Source organism: Lichtheimia ornata, assembly GCF_029851405.1.
Source record: "Lichtheimia ornata isolate CBS 291.66 chromosome Unknown scaffold00076, whole genome shotgun sequence".
Lineage (NCBI taxonomy): Eukaryota > Fungi > Mucoromycota > Mucoromycetes > Mucorales > Lichtheimiaceae > Lichtheimia > Lichtheimia ornata.
Window position 1 is genome coordinate 21,869 of NW_026695396.1, and position 10,594 is coordinate 32,462.

The 10,594-nt window shown below is 43.6% G+C and overlaps 1 protein-coding gene across 1 annotated transcript; it reads right to left on the minus strand.

Moving 5' to 3' along the window:
- Positions 1-667: 667 nt before the first annotated feature.
- Positions 668-8,783, minus strand: O0I10_010776 (uncharacterized protein; the record flags this gene model as incomplete). Its single annotated transcript, XM_058490751.1, has 19 exons — positions 668-737; positions 807-1,107; positions 1,169-1,959; positions 2,027-2,242; positions 2,303-2,569; positions 2,633-2,797; positions 2,849-3,387; positions 3,449-3,736; positions 3,801-4,730; positions 4,806-4,971; positions 5,028-5,616; positions 5,679-6,527; positions 6,600-6,624; positions 6,691-7,042; positions 7,105-7,153; positions 7,207-7,549; positions 7,714-8,378; positions 8,446-8,561; positions 8,623-8,783. The coding sequence occupies 19 exons, from the start codon at positions 8,781-8,783 to the stop codon at positions 668-670; spliced, it is 6,882 nt and encodes a 2,293-aa protein (XP_058338451.1).
- Positions 8,784-10,594: the final 1,811 nt, after the last annotated feature.

Genomic DNA, 10,594 nt, shown 5'->3' on the forward strand with positions numbered 1-10,594 from the left:
TATCCCAAATTGTCAATTGTAAAAGCAAGAGGAGGCACCATTGCTATCCTTACAAATAAAAACCACCCTTCACTTTCCTTTCTGCTCCTGATAAAACATGATCTTTTGGGTCGATGATTCATGATGATATCATCACCATCATAAACGTAACAAGTCCATTTCATTCAAAAAGCATCATCAGATCAAGTAGCATCATCCATGGAAGAAAAGCTTGTTTTGTATTGCTTGTTGACGGTTGCAGCACCAACATTGTGTAACCAAAAGTTGAGGCTGATTCTGCTCTACCCCTATTTTTTACTTTGCATAACCCTTGAATCCCACATCTCGCCCCCACCTCCACACACAGGATGAATGATTCGAGAACGTCGTCGATAGCAGCCACTTGTGCCGTGGTTGGAGGCACTACAATAGCCATGGTGCTTTGTTAAAGCTTATGGGGTAACGATTGGTAGTAGTGATTAACCAATGAATGATCAATTAACAACCCCATGCTGTACTACCGATCGGCACGCCACATTCATATGGACCTGTGTTACAACGTGATCGCCGATGGAAAGAACCAGACACGATGAAAAGGCTAGACATTGAGACTCATGCACATGCCCTTGTATATTCGTAACCACACGCTAACTCTACTCCCTTATAATGAGTGATGCTTGATGACAATTTATTGATCTATACAATGCTGCTTGATAAATTCAAGAAGCGCAAACTCATTCAATGGCTTTGTTAGGTACCTTCAATATGCATAGAGAATGTCATTAGTACTCAAGGTATTATGAGCGTTTATGCATAGTATTGCTTACCCGTCCATTCCAGCATTAACGCATATTGCCCGTGCACTATCTTGAATGTCAGCTGTGAGTGCCACAATCGGTAATCGTTTCATGTTGCCATGACGCGCTTCTTTTTCCATTTTTCGGATTGTTTTGGTTGCCTCCACGCCATCGCATTTTGGCATGTGATGATCAAAGAATGCTATCCTAAAGTATCCCATTGGCTGATTCTCCCATGCTGCGATAGCTTCTGCACCATTATTGGCGCAAGTAACATTGAAGCCATATCGCTTCAATTGCTTGTAAAGCAACTTTTGAGCAACGACGTTGTCTATAATAAAAGTATACCTTGTTAGAGCCCATTGCCTTATATAAACGGTTGATATACATACCTTCTGCAATCAAAATGTGCATCTTTTTAAATGCATTACGATGCTCTTCTGGTATGGTTTCGATTGCCAGTTTTATCTCGCTACTAGCTGCACGATTGAAATGAGTAGGACGAGGCGTCTTGTTGGTGGGTGATTCCCTATGTTCATTTTCCAAAAATCCAGCTAGCACCTTCAATAGCTTGTTGCGTCGTAATGGCACTGCCATACGCACAAGGCCTTGTTGTACATCCAGATGGCGGTAGGATGATATATGGAAGGGTTGTTGTTGCTGCTGTTGACACCGTTGTTCTCGTTCCACAGCCCAATGAGAGGGTTCAATAAGAGCAGCATCGCCTCTTCCACCATTACCGCTTGCAAGGGGATATTGCATCACCACCGTTACCTTTGCACGCTTCATGATTTTCTGTAACTCGGTCTCCCAGCGACTCAGAGTTCCTTCTTTATGCGCCAACAACAAGCCAACAATGACCACGCCATAAGGTGTTTCCTGCTTCAGATCGACGTAGTCGGATACACCATCGAGTGGGACATTGGGAAGAAAATTGCTCACCATGTTGATGGTGGAACTATGTGTATCGGCAACAAGTACACGTGTCTTTTCAAGGCATTCGGATAATGCTTTCATTGAATCACTGAAATCCTTTGCATTATCGTTTACGGGTGCAACCTTAATGGAGAACCGGAAATTGGACCCTTTTCCTGGTTCGCTTATCACGTCGATATTTCCTTTCATCAACGTAACCAGCTGAAGGCAAATTGAAAGCCCAAGACCAGTACCACCATATTTACGTCTAATCATGATATACAAGTGTGAGCTTTAAAGATGACGTTGTATGCTCGTATGATGCTATGACTTACGTGGTGCTACCATCCACTTGCGAGAATGGCATAAAAAGCACCTTTTGTTGTTCCTCGCTGATGCCAATACCGGTATCCACCACTTCAAATAGCAATGGGACTTCGTCGTTGCTGGTTTGCATCGTGCCTTTTTTATGTCTATCAATAGAACATCGAATAACGATCTCGCCTTCGTGCGTAAACTTGATAGCATTCCCGAGCAAGTTGATAACGATTCTATAATCCATGTTTTAGTAAAATCTATACATACATTCATCATGATTAAAAAATACATACTGCCTCAGCCTATTGGCGTCTGCCATGATAACAGCAGGTACATCGTTTGCCACCGTATATGTAACGTTAATTCGTTTTTGGATAGCAATGGCAATCAGCATATCGGTGATGTCGGCAATAAGCTCCTCAACATGCACAGGAGCAAGATCCAATGACACTTTGCCTGCTTGAAGTTTGGAAAAGTTGAGAAGGTCATCAATGATTTGAAGTAATCCTTCACATGAAGCTTTGGCGGTTCTCACAAGGTCATATTGTGCGGGGTCGAGCCTATTCAACAGCATTATTACTTGCATTGCATCTTTTTCGTGTTACTCCAATCCGAAAACTTACTCCGTCTCTGACAGTAATGTGATCATGCCATAGAATCCCGAAAACGGTGTTCGAATCTCGTGGCTCATGTTGGCCAAAAAGATCTCTCGCAATCGAGTCGCCTTATCAGCTGCTTCCTTACTACGTCTTGCTTCTTCCAATGCTTGCTTTTGTGTTTCAATCATCCTAAGCTTGCAAATAAGCATCTAAATTCATTATGACCTTATGATGGCTTACTTGACATTGGCTGTAGTCACACGTTTCACGGATTTAAACAACGAGGCATTCGTCAATGAGATACCCATTTGCTGGCATAGTAATCCAAGTACAGTAATATGGCGCTGTGTGAAGATGCCAACAGCTCCTTCAATAAACAAGCATCCCACTGTGGACGCCTTGTGCATGATAGGCATACAAATGACTGATTTTTTGCCAGCACGCTCGAACCACGACCCCACAGCAAATCGTGCATCTTGTTCAACATCGGCAATGAAAATGCTCTCTGATGTATGGATCGTGTGATGGATGATTTGACTTGATACCAAAGAACTGTTCTTGTTGATACGTTCGGGCTCATCATATGTCGTGATTGGGTCGTCCTCTTCCTGGTTGCCATACGCACCGATACCAAATCTTTTATCCTCATTAACAATAATAGCACCACGATCGGCACCAGAATTTTCCAAAATGATATGCATCATGCTCTTGAGTAGGGCATCAAACTTAACCTCCGATGACAGCACCTGGGAGCTTTTGAGGATGGATGCCATGTCGATCTACATGTAAACGAATCAGCATGTTGTTGTATAGAGAAAAGTAACGTTGCTATGTACTTACAATATCCAAGGTCACCAGTGTTTGCTCCGTAGTCACGGGTGGTATTAATTCCGAGCTGTAAGGTTCATTTGCCAAAGGATTACTGCTAGCATGGTCGTGGGATGAATTGCTCCATGTTTGCTGTGGATCGCGATCAGCGGTTGCCAATAATGGAAAAGGATCGGTTTGTGCACTCTTATCACGTGCTTCAATACGGTCGTCATTGAACAAGCTAAGCAAGTCAACGTATTTAGCATTGAGGTGCCGTGATTTTCCAAATGCTCCATAGCCAGTATAGAGATCGACAGCCTAAAAAATACAATCATTGAGTCATTGTTGCCTAGCAACAAAGAGCGTTGTCATTGTTACTTACCTTTTTGATCAAGGTATATGCCACATTACGTATCCCTTGTCTGTAATAGAATGCACCCGCCAGCTCATGTGTTATGCAAAGCTCCAGATACCATCCTCCTTCACGTGCTTGATTGATAGCTTCTTCGTATAATGAAATGGCCTCTATGATACGATGATGCCCTTCAAGACTTGCGAGTTCGGCTTCAACCAATGTCCAATATAGGGAGTAATTGACACGGCAATGCTGCATTAACTCGTATAAAATCTTTTGGTTGATGGCTACTTGCTTGATGCAATCATCCAATGTCTTGTTGTTGCCACGTGCACGTGCAATGAGAGCAATAGAATAATAAAACAAGGCCACCAGTGAATGTCGCATACCAGGAACTTGAGCCAACGTACGATAACAGAAACTTCCAAGCTCAATGGCTTGCTCGTAATGCTCGTATAATGTCATGGCAATGATCTTGTGAGATTGATACCAATTGAGAGGGATTTCAGAGGCTGAGCCTAATTTCATGCAGCTCTCGGTGATAAAGTGTTCATCGTTAAAGCCATCATCGCCATCAAAGACCTTGCCATCTTCCCAATAGGTGCGTCCCATTAATGCTTTGATCACTTGCACTGCTGCCATCGCCATCACGTTGCGATCGGTTGTCTCCGACCACTTTATGGTTTGATCGGCACAATCTTCTGCTACCGGAAGCACATCGCTGAGATGATGTCCTATTTGAAACAAATTTGTGCCGCGATTGAGTTGACCATAAAACTCGAAATCTCGGTCTCCTGCTGAAGAAGCATGCTGCGTGCCAGCATACAACAACGGCGTTGAATCTCGATAATGGCGATTGAAATGGCCGATAAAGACTCCGTATAGAAGATACGTTCTATCCTTTTCATAATTGCCCCCATGGCGATCAGCAAGTACTATGCCAAGTTGTCCCATTCTCTAAACCAATAGGGTCAATCACCTGCTTAATCATCATGTGATATCCAAAGACATGTTTTAGAGATGTGTGCTTACCTCCGCAGCTGCATAGTTTTTATACATATGGATATAGCCAAGTGCAAGGAATTCACAAGCAATGCTGGCAACAGGAGCCATACCATGTTTCAGTGCCATGTTGACAACGCGAGTTGCACATGTGCTCATTTCATGCAATTGTGAAGTCCAATAGAGCAAATGCGTTCTATCATCAAATATGAGCACGTGTTCAATGAATCGGATGGTTATCTAGTATCTTACAATTCCTCCAAGATATCCATTGTTGCCAGCACATGTGGGTCATTCGCTAGTTTGGTATCGGGGATTTGATCAATTCCAACCTCCTCAATTGTCATCTCAAGCTGCTTGTATTCTTGATCCATAGCCTCCTTGGGATTGCCCTTGAATAAAAACCTCTCGTTACCAAGATCTTCTAAGCAGGTAAGCAAGGAATCACGCCCATCATGTGGCCTCCGCTCCAAAAGATAATAACGTGATTGGATAAGATAGGCAGCCTTACGATCCAAAGCGTTTTTGGCATGCTTGAAAATGGTTGCCATCCATTCCTCGGTCGTTTCATTATCGCCCATCACAAAGCTTAGAGCCAACGCATTGATGTACACTTGTAAACTGCTTGCATAATGATCCTCATCCCAATCCTTTTCAGGATCACCGAGTCTTATAGCCGCCTTGTAATAATTGAAGGCCATGTTGTGAGCACCCGATTGGCGGCCTTTACTGCCTGCATCGATGAGTAACATTCGATAAGGATCCTTGTCATCCATAACCTTCAATAGCTCTTGGCATTTCAAAAGATGATCAGCTACCAGAAATGAATCCACAAGTTTTTCTAAAACATGATCACGCTTGTTAGCCCACTACTCTTAGAACACGAACGACCCCTTTTATTACCTTGCATCATATGTTGGGCAATTTTTAGGTGGATCTTGGCCCGTGCACCAGGTTTTACAAGCTCACCAGCTGCTTGTGTGATGCGATCATGACTCCATTTGAATTCACCATCACCAATGGGCATAACGTATCCTTCCTGTATCACTGTATGCAACCCACTAATGGGATCATAGGTCTTGCGGCTTCCTGAAGATGGCGACATGGTTGTGTTTGTGGATCGTTGGCTTGCCCCACTAAATTGGGTGCTATCGGTAGCTGTGTCGGCTGACATTACACTACTTTTATCGCTGCTACCATCCTCACTTTCATCATCCGATATTGATCCTGCCATCAACGCTTTCACTGTTGACCATGAAAAAGTGTCGCCAACAAAGGATGCTAGCTTGAGCAATTGCTGACCATGATGAGGCAGCTCCTGTAGCCGAGCAACCATAAATGAAACATCAGCTTCCATGGTATCCAAAAAGGTGCCTTGTTCTATACGTTCACGATCGTACTCCCAAACGTTGAATTCCCAATTGAAATAAATGTGCTTCTTGCGTTCCAACATTCGTAGTAGCTGTGCCGCGAAAAAGGCATTGCCGTTGGTTTTTCGATGAATGAGCTCTGCAAGCGGCATTACATAGCTGCGATCGGTGGTATCACGCTGCCGATGTAACGTGTCACAAACAAAATCGGTCATGGAATCCATTGTCAACCTCCCCACTTCGATGAATTGGATATTCGCATATTGATTTTCAAGGAGACTCGATTGCTTGTCATTCATTTCTTGGTCACGATATGACATGAAAACAAGGATGTTGACTTTTGAGAGAAGCAATGCAAGTAAAACATCCACCGAAGGGTCATCTACGACGATTGCAAAAGCGCTCGTTAATATTCATGCAGTAAGCAGATATCCATCATTGCCTCGTTTCCTACCAGCTTGATGTAGATCGTCAATAAACTAAACCACAACATAGTCATCAATAGCTGGTGTAGAATACATGTAGCTCATCTCTACGTGACTTACAATGGTTATCATTCGCCAATTGGATACGGCACGAAACACTTCAATGTACAGGTTATGAAAGCGTAATCGGGCCTCGACATCATCCACCTGGAATTGGGAGGCATCACGTACTCTTGTAAATTCATCTTTCTCGCCCGTAGCAACCAGCAGCGACTTTAGCTCCGGTACCCTATCTGCCAACACAGCAATGTTGGAGAATTGGGAGCCCAACCATGCTTTCAAATGATCACCAAACCGGCATACTTCTTCTTCGGTCTCAGATAATATTTGCTGCAATGCTTGTGATAGTAGACGCAGCATGCCGCTATACGGGACTTTGTTCCTCGAGTCAAATTTGGTCGACGTAATATACCTTGGAAACCATCACCACGTGAGCATATAGTAAACAACGCCTTGTATACAATGTCATCTTACCCACTCTTTCTTGCCAAGGGCTGCACAACATTAAATAGCGTAGACTTTCCTATATAGTATATGTGGTTGGTAACCATTGCCATGGAGATAACATTAACTAACCAATGCCTCCAGGTCCATAGATACCAACAACGGTAGCTGCTTGCTTTCCCCCATTGATAGAGACAAGCCTGCTACTTGTGCTGGAAATGTCACTGTTATCGTGTCCAGGGGGTGAATTCGGCGTTGATGATGATTTTTGTTCTGTGTCAGGGTCACTGTTACTATATGCCTCAAACGAGCTACCATGTCTGCTACTCCGGATTTTGACAGGTTTGTATTGGCTCACGAAAAGCTCGATGATGTAAATCATTCTGGAAATGATGGGCTGACGACCGTATACGGTACGTGGTATCATGAACACTGATGCAATGTCATGCTGTGCCAATGGAAATGAGGGGATGACCTAAATTGACATCGTAAGATATATATGGCAAAAGCGGCGATCGATATTCCTCCCCTTTCGATCCCATTATCCCAACCTGTCAATTGGAGAATGGTTTTCGATACATCCAGGTACACCCATTTCACCCATCCACTTTTATATACATCTCCTTTTTGATTCCTTACCCCAGTATCTCCTGTAGTCAGTCGTTGAAGGCACTCCTCAAGATCGCATTTTACGCCATGCATGCTCATGTATCGATCGTCTGGTGTTTTGCATACCATTTTCTCGATGATTTGGGATATCACTTCAGGGACGTTCAATTGAATGTCATGTACAGCTGGCATCTTTCGACTCAAGATGCTATTGACAATTTGTAATGGGCCTCCCTCAAAGGGTAATTGGCCTGTCAACAGCACAAAGAATACAACACCCAATGAGTAAATATCGGATCGATGATCGGCCATGTATGTGGTACGACCCGTTTGCTCGGGGCTAATGTAAATCAGGCTATTTTGCATGATCGCTTGATTCTTTTGGTACTTTCGCCATCCTTCGCTCGTGAGGTATTTTTCAAAGGAAGCATTACCACTACTGCCATTGACTGCAAAATTCCATAATCGTACTCCAGTGGCACCATCCCATCGAAAAGCATCCATATTGATTTGGCCATGTACAGTACTGTGGCGATGAATAAACTCCATGATATCGGTGCATCGTATTGCTAGTCGTAAAAAGGTGCCAATGTCGTCGATGGTGCGATTGGAGAATTGGTGATCATTATAGGCGTCGGCATAAATAGCGACTGCAAGTCCGCTCGATGATAAGTGAGTATACTCTACAGGGCGCACTATAACATGGATACATAGTTTAATCAACGATGCATGTTAAAAATATGGATGTGGATGATGACATACCTAGATATTGAGGACCATCGGCTGTCTGATAGAGCTGTTTGATAATGTAGTATTCGCGTTCGAGTTGAAAAGTGTTGTTTGACACCTTGGCAACCACCGCCATTTTGTCGGACACCCTATTACATGATCCATCATTAGTGCCACCTATGATGCGGTGTTGATTTCGATATGCGCTACCTGTATCCATTGATAAGGCTGAGGTTATTATTACAATGATCCACGTTTGGTATGCGTGTGGCATTTACAAAATGGTAACCCGTTATATGCAGAGCATCTGCTAATCGAGATCGAAAAGTGGTATCAGACAAAGACCCACTGCTTGATTCTGTGCTAGGCATAGAGACAAAAGGGAAAGAAAAAGATGATGGATATAGGGAAATGCATATGAAAAAAGTGTTAACCAAGCTGCGGGGCTGGATTTGTGGAGACAGAAAGGGGAAAAGGGAGGTATGCGGATGAAGTCGGCTGATACGTTTGTTGGTTGGTAGATGAGAACCAGAGTGTGTACAAGGGGCATCACAAAAAAAGATATCAAAACAAATAGCCTAACGAATGTCTGTGGGTGGCTTAAGTTGAGTTGACACTTGTCTCCTCCTGCATGCAGTTGGTGGTGATGGTGGGGTTACTTTATTCTTTGGATGTTCCATCGTATCTTGATCCAATAATCCTGCCAAGTCCTTTCGGGGGAAGTACGATATTATATAGATTCTACCTGCGTTTCTATCATTAATAAAGTGCACGAGCCATACATGGTAGGACGCGGCGATCTCACTGAAAATGTGCTGCCCTTTCAAGAAAACTTGTCAGTCAGGGAGCTCTTACTCCAAGGAGATCCCCACACATCAAGGAGATGATTTGGCTTCTTTTCATTAACAGCATGTGCATGTCAATAGTATGAGCAAAAACAACTTGGCACCCATCCTATTCCCGCTCTCTTTTTTTCTCCTATTTTTCCTCAATCCTGTCACCAAACCAGGCAGATGCATGAGCACACTGCTATAAACGGTATAGATCGCTAGCCACTAACGTGGACTAAACGCCACTGCACATTTGCGTCTGGATTCATAGTTGGCTCTTTATTGTCACTAGGGACATCATCATTTTGATGGAAAGCGATATCAAAAAATGCAGCATGAGATCATGACTCAAACATGTTGCATGGTGTTGCTCGTGTGGTAGGGGAACTAGTTATGGTGCACGTTCATGGCCTATTGCTGGTAACGAACACTGCGATGATGCGATCATTGATGCGAAAAGTATCGAATGCGGGGGATGGTGTAATGAATTTGGCAACTGCAACTCCACGACTCTTGTCTTTGTCCCTCTTCTACTTTTAGCCCATTCACGACATCCCGATCAAGGTAATGCTCTTATCGGTTGTAGGGTATTCATATGTCCATAGTTAGGGAGGTGTCCAAGTGCTGTATCCAAGGTGATATCGTTGCTTCCTCTTGTTCGTTGTCATGCCGCTCCACGCTTGGTGTTAAAGGTACATTCAAAGCCCAATGTAGCAGAAGAGCTTGTTCGATTGATGTGCTCCTTGTATAGACGGCAGCATTGGTTTCAAGACGTTGGCTCATTTGGCTTTTTGTTTCTATTCGACTACACTACACCATGGCTTTCGGTTTCCAGCAACCCAACATGAAAGGTCTTTATACGTATGATGAGAGGCAAGAAGTACAGTGGACAAAGACAATGGAAGAGGCGTATAAGGTAACAATGAGTGATGATATTATTGAATAGGTTCTTGGTCAGGTAATGCAGCTTTGGGCATCATCTCTTCTTGGGTTCGACTCCCAGCCTGTACCTTTTGCCATTTGGCTCCCTTCTCGTGACACATGTTGGTGGTTACTCTTTGACGATTGGGCCGACAGGGAATCTTTCTTTCTATGTTGGAGACGATGAATGAGAGTGATGAGTATGGGCTCCAGGGTGCTATGAAAGCGATGGTATTGATGGTGATTTGATGGTGATTTGATTGTGTGGTTCTTTCTTTTATTTATAGGGACGACGATGGCAGCCTCTACGAGATTGACGATATTCATCACCATAGCACGAAGATGACGACAACGACAATGACGCAGACAAGCATGGTTTCCCATTCTCTTGGCAAGATGTTGTTTGCTGAAGCCCCACATCTCATTGGCAT